The sequence below is a fragment of the Pholcus phalangioides genome, unplaced genomic scaffold, assembly GCF_987345545.1.
Source record: "Pholcus phalangioides strain wild (caught in Gottingen) unplaced genomic scaffold, Ppha-v1.0 ptg000028l_1, whole genome shotgun sequence".
Lineage (NCBI taxonomy): Eukaryota > Metazoa > Arthropoda > Arachnida > Araneae > Pholcidae > Pholcus > Pholcus phalangioides.
Window position 1 is genome coordinate 921,942 of NW_028301618.1, and position 25,978 is coordinate 947,919.

At 35.3% G+C, this 25,978-nt stretch overlaps 1 protein-coding gene across 21 annotated transcripts in view; it reads right to left on the reverse strand.

Moving 5' to 3' along the window:
* Positions 1-25,978, reverse strand: part of LOC149067704 (uncharacterized) — a 36,212-nt gene that overhangs the window by 5,498 nt on the left and 4,736 nt on the right. For 2 of the 21 annotated variants that reach the window (XM_089252048.1, XM_089252041.1), the window contains exons 1-6: positions 12,662-12,789; positions 11,142-11,285; positions 7,875-7,952; positions 5,404-5,541; positions 4,129-4,216; positions 3,902-4,016 (exon numbers count right to left, since the gene is read on the reverse strand). In XM_089252048.1, coding sequence (XP_089108174.1) covers positions 3,902-4,016; positions 4,129-4,216; positions 5,404-5,541; positions 7,875-7,952; positions 11,142-11,246 — 524 coding nt within the window. In that variant the 5' untranslated portion in view covers positions 11,247-11,285; positions 12,662-12,789. Of the gene's footprint in view, positions 1-3,901; positions 4,017-4,128; positions 4,217-5,403; positions 5,542-7,874; positions 7,953-8,638; positions 9,433-11,141; positions 11,290-12,636; positions 12,791-24,426; positions 24,830-25,978 lie in introns of those variants that run through there. The other 19 variants (XM_089252047.1, XM_089252040.1, XM_089252049.1 and 16 more) reach the window with 12 other exon arrangements.

Consider the following 25,978-nt stretch of genomic DNA (forward strand, 5'->3'; position numbering starts at 1 on the left):
GGGAAACTAAAATCGAGCTCGAGTTGCCTCAACTAGAGGGTTGAGTTGGCTTGAACAAGTCAAGTTGCCCGTTCTCCCTCACACAGTACGGGAAATTGAGTAAAAACAGCACAGTCTATAGTTCCCCTTCTTATCTTCTGGTACTATCAAGATTTATCGAAAGTAAATAAAAATCATAACAAAGAAATAAGTAAAATACACAGTTTCTATTACAAAAGAGAAATTGCTACAAAATTTCAGCTCGCTGGTAAATACACAATTTCTTTATTCAAATTGATATCATTTTCAAATGGCAATAAAATGATAAAAATTATATAATTTCTTAGTACAATTTCATTTGCTCTGAGTGATTTCAACGGGAAAAAAAAATCGCAATAAAATGTCTGTTTTTTCCTCAATAAATATGCCTCCCAGTACGCATATATTGGATTGATTATTATATTAGTTTATTGTTTATTAGTTAAAGATGAAACGACGAAAGCTATGGTTCCAAGAGACAAAAAATAAACTGTAGGCAAAACTACAGACAAACATGTGAATTGTTGCTTCATTTAAAAGGGAATGATTTCCCCCAAATACTCCCACACACAGATGTGCGTGTATGTGACAAGCACATCATCCTCCCTCAGGTAGGATGGTGTGCCCATGTGTTTACCAAAGACCCCATCATTTGGGCGACCACGGGGGGGAAGGCCCGCTTTCAAAAATGCACTAGAAATGATATATATATATATATACATACAGCGAATAAGTGTTCTTTGCCCCCCCCCCCCTCCCGGAAAAAGTTGAAATGACAAGCCTGGTTTACCATTTCATTCAGTGGAGTCTTAAAGCCAGGGGTGCTCAAGCACCCACGATAATCTGTGGCATGGATCTGAGCAACAACAGAATTGATTCAGAAATTAAAATTTCCAATATAAAACTAAAAACAAACACCCACAGTTTCAAAACAATTCCAACGTCCCCGATTTCATTATAATTTCAAAATAATATCAATTTAAATGAAGAAATTGCGTATTTACCTGTGAGCTGACATTCTGTCAAAATTCCATTAAATGTTTTTTCGGTGATTTCTTTCTTTAAGTATCCTTTCAATTGATAATTTTTATATAAACTCTGGATTGCTTTTGAATTCACGCCGGGTCCAAACTCGAATGACGAAAATATGAAGGAATGATAGGGGCGGTTTCTTCAATAAAAGTTGGCAGCGACAAGCATGCAAGTCGCCAAGTGACAGAGTCGCGTTCGATATTCATCGCCAATACACCAATTTCCTAGTATGAGGGCTTCTATAGCAATGTACATGCTCGTCTTCTGGGAACAGTTTCTCTTATCAGTTGCCAGATTTTGGTTTCCCCCGTGCGGGGGACCTTAGAGAGATTTTCGTGAAGATCATGTACTTACTCAGATAAATATGAAAGATTTTTTTAAAATAAATTATAAATTCAAACTATCAAGTGAAATACAGTCGAATCCTGTTATAACAAACACCAAGAGACTGAAAGAATCACTTCGTTATAAAGGAATTCCAGGTTACCTAGCATTGCTCCTATGTAAACTTATTTGAGGAATCAGAAAGTGTTCGTTAAAACAAGATTTTCGCTATAACGGTATTCGTTAAAACAAGAATCGACTGTAGTAACCTAAAAATTTGATGATCTAAACTGCATAAAAAATACACATGGTGGGTAATGTTTCCTTGATGCATTTTAGAAATAAATTGATGTAACATTAAATGTGAAGATATTGAATACGTGAACACCAGGGTATGAAAAAATCATGATTTTTAAAAACATATATATAAAAAAATCGGTTTTTAATTAAAATTAACTGACTGCTTATTGATTCAAACATGTTAATCATTGAGGACAGAGCCGCAACTAGAGGGGAGCAGATGGGTCTGGTGCCTCGGACGCCGGACTGGAAGGGGAGCAATTTCATCCTTTAGCCTCTCCTTCAACATAACAAGGGGACGCCAAAATCTGTGCTTGCCCCAGCTGACCAAGCATCTAGTTGCAGCCCTGCTTAAGAATACATATTTTCACATCACCTAACTGCTTTTTCCTCCCAATCCCTCAAATTTAATTAAGCATTAATGAATAAACTACAAACGGACTGCAAGCAAAAAATACGAACACCAAAAATCTGTGTTTACGTAACGGGAAAGGTCGTTGAGCCCGAATTATATATATATAACTTCATGGATTACAATTTTTCTTGTAGAAAGTGCTTTTATTCATGAGCCCCTCACCCTTCACCCATTAAAGTGAATGTGTGGTAGCAACTCAGTATCAGATATAGTACAGGTATTTCAAAGGGCCATTACAAAATAAAACAAATTGTATTGACAAGATTGTTTTCTTGCACAATTGACAGATACATTTATTACGATATGTTTCCAATTTGCACGATGTTGCTTAATATTTTACTCATTTTTATTTTTTTACAGATTTAATGAGTTTTTGGTAAAAACAAAGAGCAAACTCAATTTTGATGCAAAAAGTCGAAAGTCCCATGGTATTTGTCATCCGTTGGTACGACATCTGTTATTATTTTGAATCAGCAATCAGAGCATAGAATTCAAGGCTTTATACCAAAAATTATGCCTCTGACTATTTTTTAAATCGGGGGGGGGGGGGGGTGCCTAGTGTTGTAGTGCATTGAAAATATTTAGTGCGGTTAAACTTAAGTGTTAAGTTAAGCTCCCTATATTTTTCCCATGCACATAATCTAGAAATAAAGCAGCTTTCTTTTTCCACTGTATCTAGGGATGAAGTTCAAATCTATATCTACCCCATAGGTAGAAAGTCTGGGGAGGAGGGCATGGTGGTGATGATGTTAGTTCATACATGAGCATATACATTAGATCAGTTGCCTCTGCCTTTGATGCCCCCCCTCCCCCCCGTATCATCTGCGCCCATGATTTACTCTAAAGACCTTCCATACTTCTTTTAATCACAAACTTCACCACATATGAGTAACATGCATACCACACCAGGTTACTTTTACTTCAATATCATCGATGTTATGCAAAGAAAAAACAAGATTTTAATTTTGTGATATTCACAATTTAAATCTGCGTACCCGGGAGAAATTGCATACATATATAAATTGTGATACATGTCATTAATTTATTTACACACATTTCAACAGGCCAGCATTGCCCAATTACAGAGATGGTCAAGAGAAGAAAAATACGATAAAATACAAATATACATAAACAAGCAGAATGATTAAAAACATGATATGGAAATCCAAGAAAGATTGATTCATAGATGCAGGTAAATTATATAGATAGAGAAGAGAATTCAATGAAATAAAAATATACGTAAACAAGCGGAATGACGATTAAAAACATGATACAGGTATCCCTCACTTTACTTTTAGAAATTGCAACCTGAAAGGTTTGGCTTGGAGTTTAATTTTAATCCTGCAAATGGGCTGGTGAATCGAAAATACAACATAATTAAATCCTTCGACGAAGAAATTCATTTGGCCCTGATCGCCACAAGAAGCAATCTAACAGAGTTAAATTCGGAAAATGGCGTGGCCACAATGGGGGGGGGGGGTTCCCATCTCATCCATAAACTAAAGATATAACTACTATTATTACTCTATGATCTCATCCAATCCATCTGCCAGGAAAACTCTGATTCATCAAATCTCACACATTTCTTCTTTCCAATGTGGAGGAGCATCATCTTGCTGCCAAAAGATTTTTGCTTGCAAATGAGAAATTTGAGGAATGGCAAAAATCAGAGAATCGTGTCCAAGTAAACCTCTTTTGTCACAGTAGGCTCAGCAATGAAAAAAAGAAAGAACCAACAAGTTGACAGACAACAATGCATTACCGCAGATGGTAACTCACACACAAGGTATGGATAAATCCATTCGCACTTACTTGTTTTGGAATAGATACTCCATTTTTATTATTTGGCCATCACTATGAGAGATATTCACAGTTACCATGTCTGTCATGTTCACATAAACCTCATCATGACTCACAGAAGAACTCCCTAGAAAATGAAGGAACACTTGTGAAACTGGGAGCAACGACAACATTTAGGGTCCAGCCATAAAGTGAAGAAAAGTCACAGCCTTAAAAATTAAATATTAAAAAATACCTACAATTGATTTTTGTAAAGGTGGACCACCAGGAGAGCTCCTCTCCATATAGGATGGCAAGATCAAAATCGGCATTTGCAGCATTCTCAATCTTAAGATACAAAGAGACAGGCGATTAAGCAACTGAAATTGAATTGACAGAAACGTTCATTTTTGTCACAATTTGTATCAAAATTTCTACGATTAAAAATGCATGACGGAAAACATGTCACTAAAAGAGAGGGAAAAGAAATCTAGGGTCATGCAAGATTTTTTTTTTTTTGATGTATCAATCATACAACAATCATAGCTGGGAATAGTTTGCGACCACAAACCGAGATATCAATCATATATTATACAAAGATAAATTTTTCAAACAAAGGTGACAGTAATAATTAGTTCTTTAATGTGATGATAGTTTATAATCATATAAACAGTTTGTAATTAATAAAGTAATTAACAAAGTAATTAACTTTTTCTTGACTAAATAATAACCAGGATTTACCTGAGGTTACCGGGATATTTGATCCAGCCAATTGCAACAAAATAATTAATAAAGTAATATAACAAGCATAGCTCGAAAAGTTGATAAAGAAAGGCATATTGTCAGGGTACTAGGTAGTACGTTCATCTCTGGAGTTATCTGCCACAGCTGCGGGTGAAACATAAGGAAAACAAATAAGGCAAATAGCCAGGTAAATCCTTGTTTTCAATTAGATGCTGGTGGCGAAAGCTCTCGCCAATGCATGTTTATTAACTATTTATTGTCTTATGAGTGAGCAAACTTTTCGAGACCGGAAGCTCCACAGCTCATAGAAATTTGAATTACCAGAGGTCTTAAAAAAGACAGAGGACCACTGTTTCGGTGCTTCATATTTATGCTTGTAATTCAAATCAGGGTTGCAAGGTTTCTTACAAGATGGGAAAAAATGAATTCTCTCATAAATGCCTATAAAAAAAAGACCTAAATGTGCGCCTGTGATTGGCCAGAGGAAAGGTAGTGGAGGGAAATATTTTCCATTTCGTGCATGATTTTCGGAATATTTCCCAGTTTCCCAAGCATTACAGAACAGTCGCTTCTAAAGAAAAATTCTTGAAACAATACTGAGAACCTATTCCCATCTATCAGACTATTCCAGTAATTAACGAGAAGCTGGCTCACCCCCCAGATTTCTCGTTGACTTTAAATATGATGCAGATGGGTTAGATGTATTGTCCCTTCACATCAGACATATCATTTCCATAAAAATCTTGCTAATACCCGCCATTGCAACACATCAACTCAACTTTTAATCTTACCTTCTTCTTAATGGTACAGTTTGGTGAAGCGGAGCCAGCAACCAAAACAAACTTGGAGAAACGTGCCATACCGCAGCAGAAATCAACCTTCTTGATTGGCTCACAAGCATCCGGAGGATCGGCTAACACTACGAGTCCCTATAAAATGGCGAAAAGAAAATCTATACTTCTACTTACACAGTTTATATAATATTCATCCCCTCAGAGGTAAACTAAACTGATGGCCACACATATACAGGGCAATTCCGAATTGATTGTTAAAATTTTCTGGGGAGGTAGAGAATAGCGCAAGAACACGTTTTCACAAAAGAAAGCATGGTCGCAAATGCATATATTTGATGTGGTAGAGAGGGCACCATTCGTTCACAATATGGTCATGTGCCAAGTTGTCCAACTACAAAAACCAGTCATCATTGACTTCACAGAAGTAACATGAATCGGTACATGCTTCATGAATTTGCTGATATGTATCAAATATATGGCGCAGCTGGGCAAAGTAGTCTGACAGCAGTGTGATTGTATGAAGAATGTTACCCAAATTAAAATGTTTTGCATTGTTCTGCAACAAGTCCACAGCTGACTGGAAATGTTCTGCGGTGAAAATTCCCGCGAGAGTGTTTTGTACAGTTTTCTTAAAATTATTTCAGATTGTTCTGCAATAGCTGAGATTGCTCTGCGACACACGTTGCAGATTTTGCCATGTTCTGCTTTGCAGTTGCTGAACAGGACTGCAACTAGAAAAAATAATTTACTGTTGCATGGAGTCATTTTTCAACCCCTCCCCCTTAATTTTTCATGGAGAAAGAGTAAACTTTGTACTCTTTTAGGTCCAGCTACCAGGGAACTGAACCTCCCTCCCTTTGTTGCCGCTTCCTGCAGAATACTACAGCATTAAATGTTTGCTTGGCGCAGTTATGTATAAATCGACAACTGGGCAAAACTGACTAATTTTGACAGTGATAATGATGAAGAAATGAATGTTATCTGACAACTTCCTTGTATCATCCTTTTCTTCACCTTTTGGCAGGGCGGTCTTAAGAACATCATGGGCCTCCAGGCCAAGTGATTTTTCTGTGGCCCTACCTGGCAAATTCTCAAAAAATGCAATCACTTCCCATTTTTCTGAGGTCCCTCTTCTCTTGAGGTTCCCAGGCCTCGCCAGGGTAGGCCCATGCATTAAGACGCCACTGCCTTCTGGGCATGTTTTGCCCTTCTACAGCACATTTGCGACCATACTTTCCTAAATAAAATTGTGTTATTTTGTTATTGCTTACCTCCAACCAAGTTTGAATGGTACATTCTGAATTGCCCCACATACATTGAACCCAGATACATTGAAAAACCGGACATATCCTGCTTCCCGTTTAAGGGAGATATCAAAGCATTCTCAAAAGATAAGTGTATCTGGAAATTTTATCAATTTTTTTTTAAATTCAGTGAAACCTTGCTAAAACATTACTCAATATAATGATAAATCTCTGCGCTCCAAGGGAAGAAAATGTCTGTCCTCTGAAGCTTAATAGTAGAGCACTCGCCCGGACTGTCAGGTTTGTGGTTCGATTCCCCACAGAGAAATGTGAATTTTATTTCTGAAACTCATCTTTGTGCCTGGTATTCAGTCATTTGTACTTCATATAATCAGCAGAGAGAGACATTCTTCTCTCTCTCTGTAACTGAATTTTGTTAATCAACTAATTAATTACAAAATTTTACGACGAATAAATACTTAAAAAAACATTTTCTGGGGGGTAATAACAGTACCAATCTAGAAAATATACCAACGACAACATGAATTTGGTGGTATGTGGTGATAATGTTGCCTCTCTCTTGATATAACGATAATTATACTGCTACGCTATCTTTCCCTTAATCAGCAGAGTAACATTATACCAAGATTTCACTGTAATACTCAAAAATCACAAGTCTCGCTCAACAGGTGTAAAAATACAAGCCAACAGGTTATCTAAACAATAATAATACCCTGTATACAGTAGTTTCCGGTTATTATCTAACAAGACCTACCTTGGACATCCGAAAAACTTGGGTAAAAAATCATTTACACAATTGATGTAGAAAAGGTACAACAGATTAGGGGTCGTTCAAGTATTACGTAAGCAAATTTTTAGCCATTTTTCACTTCCTCCCCCTTGTCACCAAAATTTCGTCATAAGCTCTGCCTCTCTGAATCCTAACTCATATTTTCATAAAGGGTGGTTGATGACGTAAGCATTATCCAAACCCCCCCCCCCTCCTTGTCATCAAAAGCCAGCAAATCGGAAATCCTCCCCCATCGATGATGATGTAATACTTGAACGGCCCCTTAAGAATAAGCAGATTTTAACAACCCTCCCAAAAGATTTTTTTGTGACTAATGTACTTTTCGAATGAACAGATTCAATTACTGTGATTGCTTATGTCGAGAAAGATTGTAAATAAAACAGATGTATAATCTTATACTTAACAAAACTTACCTCCAAGGGCTCGTTATATTGGCTTCCGGTAATGTAGTTTGAAGTGAAGCTTCTGATGTAGTCATTATTTTTATTATACTGCAAAAAAAAAATTATAATAATTAATTTTTGCACATTATCATTTCAACCCTTGAATAAATAACTACTTAAATTTGTATTATATACAGGAAATAATAATAATATGCGGTAAAAAAAATGAGCAACCTAGATCGTTAGATGTTACAATGTGAATGATATATTTATGTGCAGTTTCGTTGCCTCAGTGATCATTTGGTGAAGTTGCCAACCTCCGAGAATGAAAGTTCTGGAGATTTTTGTGCAGCATCGAACTCCTCAAAAAACCAACCCGGACAACTACAAAATGGATTTTTGGTGAAAAGGGACTTTGATTCCCTTTATTAGCGCCAAGACTTTGAGTTGTGCTATAGCTGCAACCAGACACAAAACAAAGGGCAGCTCTCTCACCTATTTTTCCTCTATCCTCAACCACAGTAAATAATGACGAAACTACGGCTTCCACAAAACTCCATTCATTTGTGGTATTCATCGAATTGAACAGAATACTGGCACCAAAATACATGAACACAGAAAATGAAGTCCGGGAGCTTTCGAATCATTGCACGTTATCAGTACAACAGAAGCCAATTCACACGATGAAAAAAAGTGCTGAAACACGACTGCAAGCAGAATACGCAACATGTATGTCTGAGTCGGGACACTAACCATCGCCCTGAGTATAAGTGAACCTAAACTTGGATACGTACCAGCATTAAGAGTATACCACAGATTTTTCACTGAATTTCCCACTCACTGAACCCTCAAATCAATCCACAATTGCAATGTATTTCATTTTTATATTGCCCTCCACTTATTTTTTGATTCCTTTCTTTATTATTATTTTCACTGAGAAGCTTCAGAGCCCTCATAGACTAACGAGACAATAAAAACCAGTCAAATCAAACAAACCACATATAAATAAACAATCGTAACTGTTGGAGCCCAGGTTGCTGTTTGTGTTTTGTTTCACAGATGGCAGCATCTCCTTAGTATCGATGTAGTTTGTTCGTTTTCCCCTTTTTTTATGGTTTGTGTGTATTCTGTGTGAGTACAGTGTGCACGTGTCTGTAGCGTTCCTCCGGGAACCGTTTCACATTAATTTCTGAATGTTGAATTTCTAAGTGAGCCTGAAACCATTTAAATACAGTCCATTATTTATTGTGCGCCGTCAGTAACCAAGGGGTGACACATTTAATAACTTTTTGGAGAGGATCTGACGATGAAGACCAACATCACTTAACCGTACATGCACCTCGTACACACTCCTCTGCGAAATTTCGAACACATTAGTACATGCCTAAAGAGTGAGTGAAAGTTGGTAGCCACATCATAGGCCCAACGAGTCCGCCCTCATGACAGTAGTAGGTCTGGCAAATTCTGATTCCACCAAAAGACTACTATTGGTCGTTGCTAAACAGAATCATCTGGTCTGTCTTATCTGAAAGTTGCAGTGTGAATATCCCCTTTCATTACAGTGAAGGAATAAATACCAACCTCTTAAAGATGAATCATGGTAGTCTGAATTTTTCGCTGATACTAACAGGTTTCTCAATTTGGTTTTGGATCAGCAAGGTTTTACTGTCACAGATATTATGTAGATTATAAGAGTTTCTGAGATGAAATCCCCATTAGCATACAAAATATTCAACAGCGTCATCATTGAGATATCTACTATCAAATTAGTTGGTAGGTGCTAGGACAGCTAGCTCTTGATGAAGGTGCGGGCCACCCTAGTAAATTTTACCATTAATTTCATTCTCCAAATGAATTTAATGTGAACTTAATACCATTGAATTACTTTTAATTTGATAATTTTTGCTGTGCCGCGGTAATTTTTTGCACGTGAGGGCTAATTAGACCGGGACCTACAATTTATTGCTGATTCTGAACGGCAGCATTCGACATTTCTGCCTTTTTATATTCACTGAGAAATTGGTGCATTAACCCCCTCTGTGTGGGACTCTCTACTATAGCAATTTTTTACTGTGGTAATGTTATTGCTGCACTCCTGCATCAGGAAAGTATCTGACAAGGACGGGTATTGAACTCGTGGCATCTCCAAACATGCTTTGGTACTTTAGACAAGTATCTTATCGGCTGGACTACTGCACCCAAATTACTTTTAATCAACTGAATTAGATAAAATTACAAAAAATATGTTGTATATATTTTTTTATGTATCGCATATAGGCCCATCTAAATATATTAGAATATCAGAGGCAGATTTAACGGCCGGCACGTGCCCGGGACCCCGAATAACCCAAACTTCATTTTTTTTTAATGTATGGGGCATTATTTTCTTTTGCACCTGGGGCCTCGACCGACTTTAATCCGTCACTGTAGAATATATCTCTTAAATTGGAATACATTGAAAGAAGAGTATGAATTTACACGATTTTCAAATAACAATTCCAATGGCAACTGCTGAACCTAAATATGAAGATTTTCAACATTGTTAAGATATCGGTTAAGCTCACTCCACAAATTATCTATGTTAATTGTCTGCATGGATAGAGCATTATTATTTTTGCACTGCATAAAGATGTACAGATATTGTGAAAAATAATTAAAGAAAACAAAAATACTAGATTGACTGTATCCATGGAGTGATTTAGACTTCAGTGAGCTCTGGGTGAAGCAGAAATTGGTGGAGGGGTCGGCCTGCAACTAGGCTTGAGGATATTTGGTCTGTCAGTGAATTTCTGTTTAAGTTTTGGGGCCCCCCAAAATCATGAGGTCTGCTGCAAATGCCCCACTTACACCATGTGAAAATCAGGCCCTACCCATATGATATCATAAAATTGTTTTGGAGACACACCCCCCCCCCCCCACCAGAGGTTTCTGTAGTGAGTCACCACTGCTTTCACAACACAAATACCAACAATTTTACATATAACTTGAATAGTGTGGAGGACCTACCCAGGGCTGCAACTAGATACTTGGTCAGTCGAGGCAAGCACACATTTTGGTGCCCTACTTGATGAAAGAGCAGCAGTAAAAAAACAATTTTAGTGTCGGACAAGCCTGCTTTCTTCCCCCCCCCCCTAGTTGCGGCCCTGCGCCTACCGCCTTTTTATATCAGCCTCTGCGAGAAGGCAAACCTTAATTATTAAATGTGCCAATTCTTTGTTTCTCAGGAAGGCCACTATGAGATGGAAGTCTCTATAAATACGAACAAGGACCTATAGAATAATATCAGCTTTAACTCACTAGGGAAATTTCAGATAATAATTGATGCTCAAGGTCACACGATACTTGAAGAACGACGACAGCTATAACACACAAGGTGATGAACAAGATAAAAGTACGGATCATGTCTCCAAGTGAGGCTGGGGCTTCCTTTCTCACACACGTCTACCTGTAAATAAAAATAGGATTAAACATCAGAAAACATTTATTTACGGATATCACATACCCAATGAAATACTCAAACTGCTCAAGAAAATATTCGCTTTTGCATGATCAATACAATCAAAAGAATATGCGACAAACATAAGTAAGGCATTTAAAAGACAAGCTTCAAGGAACATAAATAAGGACCAGGGTTGGCAAAAAAACCCAGTGGGTTTGGGCTTATCCTGGATATTTGTGAGTTTTTGTGAATACAATCGACACTGTGTATAATGACCCCTGTTATAGCAATCATGCCACAACGACTGGTAGGATAAGTCCCAAATGTTTTCATAGAACAACTATCATATATGTTTTTCTTTCGATATAACAACCCTCGCAATGTCCGTTTTGTGAAGGGTTAGCTAATAAGTAGTTCCCAAGGGTGCTCATAATTCTTGAACAAAGGAACCCCTTTAAAATATTAAAAATGTAGCACAGAATTAATAGTGTCCCTTGCACAAGGAACCGCTATCGTATGGTCCACTACTTGACACCCTACATGCATGATGGCCCAACGAAAAGTCGCTAAGGCAGCCAGACACTAAGGATGCCAAAAAAAAAAATCATCAGCATGCAAAACCACCAAGCATACAAATAGGAAAAATATCAGTTAAAAAAATCACACCTCGACCATTTTTAATTAAAATTAATAATAAACGGATTGGGGGATAGGAATTCTGGGCATGTTGAATAAATATTCTTTATCTTCTTATTTTATCACATTCGGCATACTGAGATTCCATAAATGGGGTTGCGCCAAATTCCAATTATTTTATGTCGCTAACTGATTATCTTGACACTGTGGCTCTTTCAAAATTTTTCACTGGCGACAGTAATGTTTTTCTAGCTAACATGCTACCCTTATCTATTTTTGTACCATTTTCCATTTCTTATTGTGGTTAATTTTTCAAGAAATGGAAAATGGCACAAAAATAGATAAGGGTAGCATGTTAGCTATAAAAACATTACTGTCGCCAATGAAAAATTTTGAAAGAGCCACAGTGCCAAGATAATCAGTTGGCGACACAAAATATTGGAATTTGGCACAACCCTGCTTATGGAATTTTAGCCTTTTTGGGTTAAGAGAAAATAAAGAAGAAAATAAAAACATTTGATAAAATTACAGATCTACAATAATCACATATTTATGCACTTCTACAAACAACAGATTTGAACTATTAAAAAAAAATCGGGGGGGGGGGGGGGAGGGGGAATTGACACCGATAAAATTCTTGCCAAAAAAGGAGCGTCGCCAATAAGATAGGTATTGTTATAGAGGGGGTTGTTCTGGAAACTGAAATAGGAGCCCTACCTACCCATCAAATAGGAGAACTTACAAGAAACAATTCCGAACTTTCTTTTTTTTTTTTGAGATTCTGACAAATCTAAATCATTGAGTCCACGTAGGGAGCCCCAGCAAATACCTATAGAGCTCTTACATCAAGCCAAAGCGGTTCAAGATTAAGCGTGCCCACTTAATGTTAAAATTTGATGCAAAGATGGCCATCTGGCGGTAAGCGTACGAAACTGATGAGAGGTTTGACCACGCCCCAATATATTTTGATTGGCAGTTCACCATTCTTCCTTTTTCTCTTTTTCCCTCTCTCCATCACTCCCTTTTCTCTTTTTCCCTCTCTCCATCCCTCCCTTTTCCCCACCACTTTGATATTGGCTTTGCAGTGTATTATTTAAAACTCAGCATGTTCGACTGGAGAAACTACATTACGTGTTTTCCCCGATAAAGAAATAATTCATTTGTAATCCACCCCGGATGGCTCTTTGAATGTCAATCTGAAAATGTAGACACGATTTGCAGAATAAAAAATTCTCACAACAGGAAGGTATATCATATTATCCGGGCGGAAATGTGTAAAATTTTCAAACAATATTTTGAGTGTGCAGTAAATGGATATTGATGGTTGCAACATTTACTAAATGATTTCGTACCCCAAAAATATATCTACACAATACTGATAATGGGATATTCAGCACATTATGAGCCCATTTTCCAATCAAAATATTTCATACAAAATTTAACAATTTTCATCAACCTGTGATTTGTTAAGCCATGTCACGGTGCATAACTTCATAAAATGATCAAATGATGCTTCATTTTTAATGCAGCATATAAATTAATTTCATTGAACTCAGAACCCTCCCCCTCTCTTTCCCAATACATATAAAAATTTTCCATCCCCTGTTATTGAAAAAAGTGAAAATAAAAATCAAACCAACTTGTGAAGTAACAAAATAAAACATTTATTTTATTAGTTTCTATTCCATGAAAACTTACGTATTAAAAAAATGAGTAACAACTGCAACTAGCGTCACAAACAATGATATAAGACTTGTATTGAGACTGATAACAGTACTCACAAATTTAATAGGCAAAAAAAATTATAATTATCGGCAAACCATGAGAAGGGCTGTTTAGCAGTCCATCACATAATTCCCATTTGATATTCACCAAATAATGACAGTTACAAAATAGCAATGATGAGAAAAAAGCATTAAACAGTTCTATCATACATTATCCATTATATAAAATTGATTTTCTGTGTGTTCTATATAAATCGACAATTTTAGATCTATCGTCGCCAAATTTTGCATATATACCAAACGGGGCCCGACCTGATTTATAGGCTACTTTAAAAGTCCGCCAGAGCTCGGAAAATGCCCGAAATGGGCAAAAAAAACCGTTGGGCAACAATGGTTCCTGGCCTCAGCAATCACTGTCAGAATGTTTACTTTGGTTACCGTCGTTCCTCAGCAATGCGTTTCAGATATGCATATGCCTTTACAACAGTTTGCCCACTTAATGCTGCGAAGTACAGGGATATCTCGGCTTACGAATTTTTCGGCTATCGTTAGCCGAATCAGAAAATGTTCGAATATTTTCATTGTTACGTATGCACATGCTAATATACAAAACAATTGCGTCGCAAGCTGACGTTTTACGCCAATCATCCTCAGAATCACTGTCACTCGAACCCGATTAATTCGTCTACTTCGGAATCATTTTCCAGGTGTATCTTCACTTCTCTTTGTAAGAGTTTATGAATCGTTTTATGTAATACTAGCTATAATACCCGGCACTACCCGGGTTTTCTTCAATGAGGGTTTTTGGATCACGTGATATCTCCCTCTCTTTGAGGTACATACAAACATGGGCGGAGATACGGGGGGGGGGGGCGTGGGGGTCATTGCCCCCCCCCCCCCAGCGTCAGAGACTGATCGGTCCACCGTCAACGTCGGAGACGACTGATCTAATGCATAAATGTATATATGAATTGACATCATCATCATCGTGCCCCCCTCCCAGACTTCTAAGTCTATCTCCGCCTATGCATACAAACCGTGTCCAAGTTAACCAATATGGCGACTTCCTGCGGGACTCATGAAAGAAACAAATCTAGATTAAAGAAACATAGAAATGAATATTTTTTTTCTCTTTTTTAAGGGGGCGCTAGGTACTTCGATTTCTCCCCCTACCCCTCGAACTTCAAGTTATCCATCTGCCTCTTTCTGCTTCCAAAAATGCTTGGTTAAAGTCATGGAATTTCTTCGATGTAGGCCTACTTTATGGGCCCATAATTGATGTTAAAAAAACAACCTAAACTATATGTATTTATGCAGTTGAATATAAAAAGACAATACGAATACATTAATTTTCATGCTTGAGAAGATGTAAATAAAAAGTTGAAATCAATGTTATTGCATGAATATCCAACTCAAAAGTAGGTCCGGATAATTACTTCACATCTAATCTCCTGGGCTTCGTATATCTCTAAGCGAACTCGATATTTCAAAAATCGAGTATTTAATGCAATTTTTAAAATTATTGATGCGGTGGAAAACCACACCAAATTTCCGCATTTCTTCAGCAAAATCGGCAATTTTAACACTGATTTCTGTGGGGCTGATTCCTATTAGAGAAGTGAATTGTAAAGGCATATACACGTCTGAAACGCATTGTTAGGGAACCATGGTAACCAAAGTAAACGTTCAGATACTGATTGTTGAGCCCCGAAAACCATTGTTGCTCGACAGTTTTTTTTGCCCATTTGGGGCATTTGCCCTGCTCTGATGAAATTTTAAAGTAGCCTACGGTTCATTCCCGGTCCTGTTTAGTATACATGCAAAATCTGGCGACGATCGGCCTAAAATTATAGATTTGTATAAAGAACAGAGATTCATCTTATATATAAATGTGAAAGTATGTAAGATTCAGCTCAAATGTAAAATGCGTAACAAAAAAAGGGGGGCCTATGTTTTTAGAGCAAGACACTAAGCCTCAAACCAAAGCAGTATTAAGAAGCTTTAGTTTGAGCTCTTTAATACAGCTTTGCATCAAACTGAAAAGTCTAGACATTCTAGGAGCTTTCTTTTCCCATCTGCATGTATCAGACACAGAAATTGGGTTAACCAAATCACCAATGGATGGGGACACCTACGGACAACGCCGTAACTAGCCATTCCTGTGCAAGAATTTGCGTTTAGTGGGCCCTGTGCGGGAGCACATGTTACACCTGCCTAGTTACGGCACTACCTATGGACTCGACTGGGGTTGTAGCAACGTTGTAGTTGTGTACATACTGGAGCAAATCTTCAGCGTTTCTCATCATCCTGTTGATTCTCATTTATTAAATTTTGAAGATGTGCATTTTCGCCTTTAGTCAGTTTTGGTCTTTTTTATGGTGTTTTAACCACTGAACAATTTTTTTTTTTGCCATATTGTGTCCAAAAATAAGCAAGTTTTTGATAAACAATTTCCTTTTCAAATCGACAGTCAAAACTGTTACAAGAAATGTATTTCTTAATTTATGTTAATTTTTAATTACAGCTAAAAAATGCCATTTTTACTTAAAGGTGGCTTTTTTTCGAACTAGCTGAACTGGAAAGAACACTTTAAAGAAATGAATGTCAGAAGAGAGCATGCATTTTTTTCATACTTACATTTTTATTTCATTTCAAAACTCAGCGTTTGTATGGTAAATTTTAAAACATGGAGTTAAGCAAATTTCTATATCACAATCCGGACAAAAATATCTGGTTTCTTTTCTCACCTGTTTTCCGCTATTGTTCCTTTCTGAGCAACACACAAAGCACTGCCTCGTCGGTCTGTTTTTTTTTTTTTTCGGTAGGAGAAAAATCACTTTTTAATTGCAACGCAGGATACACTAAACACGTGCAACAAAATTTGCTCCTTTTCCCGCGTAAAAGAATGGTGACCGATTTCCTGGAAACCGGATTACACTAGTTTTTTGTATATTTTCTCTATCACGTATGTGTTTCACTGTGCGTTACAGTACCTTTCATACATATAATTATTGGTGATTAAGTCTCACATTGATAAATTTCCACACTAATTGCATGTTACAATGTTTGTTTCAATACTGGTTATGTAAAAATCATGTATTCTGCAATATTGCGTTCTTGTAGAAATTATAGAGGAAAAGAAAGGGGTGGTATATTACCAAAAATAAGATTCAATAGAATTTAAAAGTGTAGCTCAGTTTCTAACTCACAATTGAAAGGGTTTGTTTTCCCTCGAATAACATCATGAGGGTTTTTATTTTCCCTTTTTCCTCCCCTGATGAAAAAGATTGCTATTATCAAAGCCTTTGGCTATTATATTGGAGTTGGTGGTTTGGTGAATGACTGATATATGATAGTATTGAAGACTACTGGTGAAAAATTCTCTTTAAAGTGGCCATGACAAGTGTATGCTTTGAGGTGCTTGCACTCTTAAACCTGACTGATTGTTATCTACTTTTTTTCTCTTTTCCCACTTTCTCTTTTACACACACTTTTTCTATCCTCAAATTCTTATCCTTCATAGCCGTTTTCTGGCACTTTCTAAGCGTGGTAATGGAGTTCTCTTCGGGACCACCGACAAAACATTAGGCCCCTTTCACACGGAGCAGATCCGCATACCCTTTCACACGAGCACTAAAGATGCGGGTGTTTCGCCCGCATCTTTAGTTTCAAATTCATGTATAAAAACTATTTTTTTGCAATTTTTGTAATTATTTTTCTCCTTCACCCCTGATTCAGTGCCCATAGGCAGCTTAAAGGCATTCTTTGGTGGTTTAATCTAGAGCCCCATAGAATATGGGTATAAAGATGTCTTCATTCCGATCCTTACAAGTAGTCGATGGGAGAAAATGTCTTAAAATATTTTCAAAAGATTTTGAAAAAAAAATCTCTCTTTTCGGAAAAATATGAAAGAAAAATTCCAAAAACATCCAATCCAAAACATTCGATGTTCCAAAAAAAAAAAAAAAATTTAGGAGATATCAAAGAATTTGCAAGTAGTAAGAAAGGGGAGGGGTGGAGACTTTCAAAATGTCTGTGCTTAGAAATATTCACATCACAATTCTGTCTTAGGCCGGGATTACACTATAAAAGTTTTATAAAAGTTCGTTTATAAAACGTGATAAATGCAACCAATAGGCAGATCAGTTAAGTTCGCTCGAATGTAACATGTGTTTATTGGTTACATTTTTCAAGTTTTATAAAAGAATTTTTATCAAGGTTTTATAGTGTAATCCTGGCCTAAGGCTGGTATTACACTATAAAAGTTTTGTAAAAACTCTTTGATAAAACCTGAAAAATTCAACCAATAAGATCACCGGTCGCATTTGCTTGAATGCAACCGATGCGCCTATTGGTTGAATTTTTCAACTTTCATAAAAGTTCTTTTATAAAACTTTATAGTATAATCCCGGCCTCAAGTCCGGGTTACACTATAAAAATTTTATAATAATTCTTTTAAAAAATAACTTCCATAAACCTTTTATAGCGAAATCTCATCCTTAGATTAGTCTCACTTCTGAAATGTAAAATTTAATTTTTTTAAGTTTATAGACTGAATATCGAGTAAAATATATTTGTAGGTACTGGGGGAACCACCAAAAAAATATTCAAGTGCTAGGGTCTTCAAACGGCCCTGAGTGAACACCGTACGTGGATAACATTGTTTAATAAATATTTTTTTTAAGTTTAAAAAAATTAAAAAAATAATAAATTTTTCAAATATTTATATTTTTTAAATAATTTTAAAAATTTAAAAAGAAAAAAATTAAAATTTTTAAATTAAATTTAAAAGTTAAAGTATGTAGTCAATTTAATATTCGTAATGAATTACAGAACGGCTTATAATTTTGGTCCCGTCAGTGGCCGTTGTTGACGGGTTTTATTATATAAAAATGTAAAGTATGGGCAAAAGGCAGTTAAAGTTGCTATATCTCAATCTCTGAAGGAAACAAAAGGGATAGACGTATGTGGGTACATAGTTGATGATCAGGGACTCTCATATAGTGTTTTTAAGGGTATTTATGGCAAAATAATTAAAAAAATTCCGTTAAAAAGTAGCCAAAGATGCCTACGAATTCGCTCCGCATCCGCATCGTGTGAATAGCTCCGGATAAACCTATTGTCAAACACATGGGACGACACATGCGGACGACGTCCGGACCCGCATGAACATTTCCCAGGTGCGGAGATATTTCGGCTCGTCTGAAAGGCTCAGTATATTCCAATTGTTAAAACTTCTTCCGGACCCGCGTCCGCTGTGAGAGAGAAAGGCCTCTTATATTCAGAGTGTTCGGACAAAACTGTTAAGTGGTTAAAAAATTTATCTTCAAATTTTGGGTCGTTTCTGGACCGAATTAAATAGTTTTCCATAGAAACGTATGGGAAATTACGTTTCGGCTAACGAACGTGATTCCGGATTGAATCATCGCCGTTAGCTGAGGTATCATTGCATATGGAGAAAACCCTGGGAAGCGGAGAGTATTATAGCTAGTTCACCAATAAGAATCATATTAAAAAAACCCATAATACATGATTATTTTATCATGGCATATCTAGCAGAGCTGTCCTATCTGATTTCCAAAGGGAATAGTGCTAATGAACCTAATTTTAACGTTAAAAAACACATCATCATCTGACACATACCTTAGTAAAACGGTAGACTGACAGGACCCTAACTCATGGAATCAGGGATCAACTTAAATGTAATAAGAAAAAAATTCACATACCATGAATTTAATACAGTCAAACCCTGTTATAGTGAACCGTATCTGCAGACCCAATAAAAAAATTAACCTATAACCCAAAGTTTACTATATCCAAATTTGTTGAAACATTGACATTTCTTAGTATTCGATAGTGGTTTTGTTGGTACATTCTCTGCGATAATACACAATTTACTTATAAATTACTAATCACTTAAATAACCAATCAAATATTAGAAAGGAAAAATTTACAGTATTACTTACTTTTATTTTTACATCCAATGGAAATTTTTTTTTATTTTTGATTGAATGCATTTCGATTTAAAGTAAATTTTATCAATTTTATCGACGATTACGAAAGAGCCAAAGTTTTTTTTGTCCACATTTTCTGTGGAAAAAATGTTTACAGCTGCTTTCACTTCAGAAATTGAAGGTGAATTGAATTTCACTTTCTTCTTCTGAGGGTATGGAATCTTCTTCATCAGCATCGTTCTTTTGCTTTACTTCGGATACGATATCATTATCGGTAGGAATATCTGAAGTACACACCTCATTATCACAAGATTCAAAGTGTACAATTTCATCCCTAGGAAAAAAATTTACACAATGCTTTTCCAGACATATAGCAATAGATAGGTTTTAATCTTCGTCGTCCGCGAAACTGTCTTTCACTTGCTCTAATACATTATCCGCGTGCCGAAAGCAGTTGCAAATTGTTGCATCTTTTACTTGTCTCCAAGACTTCTCCAGCAAAACGATTGCTTCCAGAAGAGATGTTCTACTCGCTGTTTTACATATATACCTTTATTATAACATAACCTACATTATACATACCTTTCCAAAATACGCATAACAAACTGCTTCTTGTAGTGAGATTTGAGGTTGCGAATAACGCCTCGATCCAGCAGTTGCAGCACAGAAGTCTAATAGGAAAGAAAAAAGCTTGATACACTTAAGATCTTACCTCTAGGTTTGTTCCATAATTGCTTCAATTTTTCAAGGGGTGGTTTGAAGAGTGGAGTCTTGTAGTGGACAAGTGGATTCTTAGAAATGGCAGGGAAGATGAAAGAGTGGGATTTGACATGGTAGTCAAAGAATGCTGTCTTTTGGGATCCTAATATGTATAAGCTTACCTGTGAAAAAATCTGAAGAAGGGACATTTTAGTACACTATAAGCAGACTTTCATTTTCTCAGCGCACAGTTCACAAATGTTTAAATAGCATTAGTTAAATAGGTGTTCAGTTAGGACCACTGTGAAAAAAGTTCACTACATCCTGGGTTCACTATAGCAAGGTTCGACTGTATTAGAAAAATCTATGGCCAAAGACAAAAAATTGATGGCTTGGATGACCAAGAGACCTAATGGTGGGGGGAAAAGATCATGCTTACGATACAACTAAGTACAGCCTGACAACACCATGCCACTTGATGGGAAAAATCTAACTTAATGTAGAACTAATTTTACATTTCAACTGAGGAAAAAATACCATTAATATCCAGAATATTTTGAGATTTATTTACATTCCTATCAATTATTGCCATGCCGTGAGTATGACTCAGGAAAACATCAAAAAATTAAATCAAGTACCAAAGAACCACATATATACAGACTGTCCCAAATTGTTTGCACAGCGGATATCTCTGTAACGTTGACTTTCGAAACATACTTTCAATTACAAAAGCTTTCAAATCATGTGCAATTACTTTTATCAATTTAGTTAACTTTTTATACAGTCCCATGTGCAGAAAAACCCAATAAGAAAGGTGTTGCCCTGTCTCTTTTGAGGCTAAAAAACAAATTCTACGTTTCCAAGTGCAATATTCACTCAGATATTCAAATTCAAAAACAAAGAAAACTTGGGAAAAACAGCGCTCAATGCAAAAAAAAAACATTTTACCTGCATTTGCGCTGTTCTTACCCAAATTTCCTTCTGAATTTCAATATCTCAGTGAATATCCCACTTTGAAACACAATTTTTTTTTGTAAGCATCAAGGAAAACTGGGCAAAAACTTTCTTATTGGGTTTTTGGGCTCACAGGGACTGTGACCTTTGTATTTTCTATCAAACATTGTAAAATATGTAATTTAATTGCAAATTTTGATCTGTATAATTCTACCATAATTGACTACGAACAAATAAATTATATTATTTACGTCTCGACTAAATTACTTGACAACTTATGATGTATGAACAGCTCTCAACATCTGCATACATTTTAAAGTACTTGAAAACTTAAAATTTAGTTAACTATAGAATCACTTGACACATGTAAACGAGCCATGAGTTTAATCAAACATAGACAAGATATGGATAAGGGGTTTTGAAGAGGACGAAAATGAATTCAACTCTCACCAGCAAATGACTTCATTTTTTTACGACTCCTAAAATAAATTTTTAGATTTTAAGTAATTGCACATCATTTGAAAGCTTTTTGTAATTGTCAACTTTTTTTTTTTTGAAATTTGTCAACAACAAATTTCAAAAGTCAACGGTTACAGATATATCCGCTGTGCAAACATTTGGGACCCCCTGTATACATACATTGTTGTTCTTGCTGGAATCAATAAATGCAAAGCCAATTAATCTTTTTCTTTCAAATTTCAAACATTGTTAAGTAATCATATTTTTTCGTTCAGTTATGGAATTAATTTTCAAAAAAAGGACAAAACTATTAACCTTAGCAGAGAAGGGAAATTAAATAATATTGAAAAAGTTTATAATAATTAACCTCTTTATAATTCTATTAACGTTTTAAAATTTTAATCCAAATGGGTAATTAATGTAATCAATTGCAAAAACCTAAATTTTCCAACAAATATGAAATGCATTATCAAAGAGCTAAATCATATTGCACTAGGGGTTAGAGATGGGGAAAAGGTTAAGAACCACTTGCATGAATAGCTAGGATGTACAAACATGATGCGAATAAATATGGTGTATAAACACAATGCAAATATATATAATAAGTAAACACAATGCTGCAAATAAATGTGATATATAAATATGTTGCAAAAAAATATGATGTATAAACACAATGCTGAAATAAATGTGATGTATAAACACAATGCTGAAATAAATGTGATGTATAAACACAATGCTGCAAATAAATGTGATGCATAAACAGGATGCAAATAAGTGTGATGTATGAACATGTTGCAAACAATTATAATGTATAAACACAATGCTGCAAATAAATGTGATATATAAACACAATGCTGCAAATAAATGTGATGTATACACATGATGTGAATAAAAATGATGCATAAACACAATGCTGCAAATAAATGTGATGTATAAACACAATGCTGCAAATAAATGTGATGTATAAACACAATGCTGCAAATAAATGTGATGTATAAACAGGATGCAAATAAGTGTGATGTATAAACACAATGCTGCAAATAAATGTGATGTATAAACAGGATGCAAATAAGTGTGATGTATGAACATGTTGCAAATAAATATAATGTATAAACACAATGCTGCAAATAAATGTGATGTATAAACAGGATGCGAATAAGTATATGATGTATAAACAGGATGCGAATAAGTATATGATGTATAAACAGATGCGAATAAGTATATGATGTATAAACACGATGCGAATAAAAATGATGCATAAACACAATGCTGCAAATAAATGTGATGTATAAACATGTTGCAAAAAATATGATGTATAAACACAATGCTGCAAATAAATGTGATGTATAAACACAATGCTGCAAATAAATGTGATGTATAAACACAATGCTGCAAATAAATATGATGTATAAATACAATGCTGCAAATAAATATGATGTATAAACAAGTTGCAAATAAATATGATGTATAAACAAGTTGCAAATAAATATGATGTATAAACAAGTTGCAAATAAATATGATGTATACACATGATGCCAATAAAAATGATGCATAAACACAATGCTGCAAATAAATGTGATGTATAAATACAATGCTGCAAACAAATATGATGTATAAACATGTTGCAAATAAATATAATGTATAAACACAATGCTGCAAATAAATGTGATGTATAAACAGGATGCGAATAAGTATATGATGTATAAACAGGATGCAAATAAGTATATGATGTATAAACAGATGCGAATAAGTATATGATGTATAAACACGATGCGAATAAAAATGATGCATAAACACAATGCTGCAAATAAATATGATGTATAAACAAGTTGCAAATAAATATGATGTATAAACAAGTTGCAAATAAATATGATGTATAAACAAGTTGCAAATAAATATGATGTATAAACAAGTTGCAAATAAATATGATGTATAAACAAGTTGCAAATAAATATGATGTATAAACAAGTTGCAAATAAATATGATGTATAAACAAGTTGCAAATAAATATGATGTATAAACAAGTTGCAAATAAATATGATGTATAAACAAGTTGCAAATAAATATGATGTATAAACAAGTTGCAAATAAATATGATGTATAAACAAGTTGCAAATAAATATGATGTATACACATGATGCGAATAAAAATGATGCATAAACACAATGCTGCAAATAAATGTGATGTATAAATACAATGCTGCAAACAAATATGATGTATAAACATGATGTGAATGAAAATGATGCATAAACACAATGCTGCAAATAAATGTGATGTATAAACAGGATGCGAATAAGTATGATGTATAAACATGATGCTGCAAATAAATATGATATATAAACAAGATGCGAATAAGTATGACGTATAAACATGATGCTACCAATAAATATGATGTATAAAGACGATGCGAAAAAAAGCCCCAACTTTGACGTTAACGGGTGTTGGACGAAGCAAGAATTTGGGGCTGCCTGTCAATGTAATCAAAGATCTTTGATTAGTAAGTGATTGTAGGACTATATAGTGTTTAAATATTGGGGACCCTAGAACTTAGAACTATGTGGGGGGTCAAATGTCCCACTTTCGAATGCAGAAATCGGGGCCCTTGTTGTGACAGTAAGAGACAATTGAATTGATACATATTATACTGTATATTTATATAATTGGTTCATAATTGTGATGTGTTATAATAAGTGATTTATTCAAATGACGCAACATACCTGCCACTGTCTTTGAATATTTTAATTAAATTTTTCTTGAATGTCCTGTTCTGTTGTTTAGCGCCACAAAAATATGCATGATTTTTTTTCTAACTGCATAGCCAGCAGTGATCTTCCTAATTTTGCACAGCATTAAAAATCCACCTTGTGTTGCATACAACGGTTTTCTGACTTTGTAATTAGATATAATGCTGCTACCTGTTGCTCACCTTCTGCATCTATTTTGCTATGTTGTGGAGAAAGTAAAAAAATTTCAGTATTATAATAATTCCTCTCAGTCATGAACATAAACGTGTGTATGGAATGCAGTCACAAATTGAGTAGCATAGTAAGAGTACCTCTGACTTGAGAACCTCAGTTGCTCTAGTTGTTCATCACATGTAGTCATTTCCAGTGAACAATATTTTATTTATTTTTTTCATTTTCAGCTTCCCCCCCCCCCCCGACTTTTACCAAATACAGTAAAAAAACCCTCTTTTACAGCTAAATAACATTTTTCCTGGTATAACAACTCACTTTGATCAACAGTCACCCCTCTTTTATGAAAAAATATTTTTGTCCCACTTATGTCCACAAGAGCTTTTACTATCTGTGCATAATTCCCTGACTTCCCAAATCGCAGTAGACCTCTCTACCAGCAGAGTATACCTTCTCTATAATAGCAGAACAGAAGGCATATCAAAGTCAACTGAGTCTTGAATGTGTCCACTAATACTCGTATGTTTAACGTTTCAATTTTAAATATTTGCCAAATATCATTCTATACTCAACAAAAATTATATACAGAGCACATGGCAAACAGGGGGTATGGCATTTTACTGGCAAATCATTGACCCTAGAAGCATACTTCCAATTAGGAAATAAAGTTTCCAAATAACATGTACTCAGATATTTTGTTCATGTTTCAGGAGGTCATAAAATTATTAGAATAAAAAAAAGTAACTTTTCATACAGTCCCTGTATGCCCAAAAATCCAGTAAGAAAGTTGTTGCCCTGCCTCTCCTAATGCTAACTAAAGCAATTCCACGTTTTCAAGTGCAATATTTATCAAGATATTCGAATTCGGAAAACGATGGAAATTTGGGAAAAACAGCTGCAAATGCGGAAAATGTTTTATCCGCATTCAATGTTTTTCTTTCCCAAATTTCCTGTTTTTGAATTCGAATAACTCTGTGAATACTGCGTTTAGAGGCGTGGAGTTTTTCGTGGAAGCATTAGGAGAGACAGATCAACAACTTTTTAATTGGAAGTTAGAGCACCGGAGGACCATATAAAAAGTTAATGACATAACTAAGTATTACACGCTATTTGGAAACTTTTTCTAAATGGATGTATACATCTGGAATCAACAGTTCGTCAGTAAAATGCCATACCCTATGTTTGCAATGTACCCTGCATAAAATAAACCAGTAATTAAAAAGTAATAATAACATATACCTTACCATAAATTCTTGTACTAGGAAAAAATAATAAAAACCCTGTCAATATCATTCATAATTTTCTCTTTGCTGACATTCGCAATTTCTTCAGATCCGTAGTTGCAGAATTAATT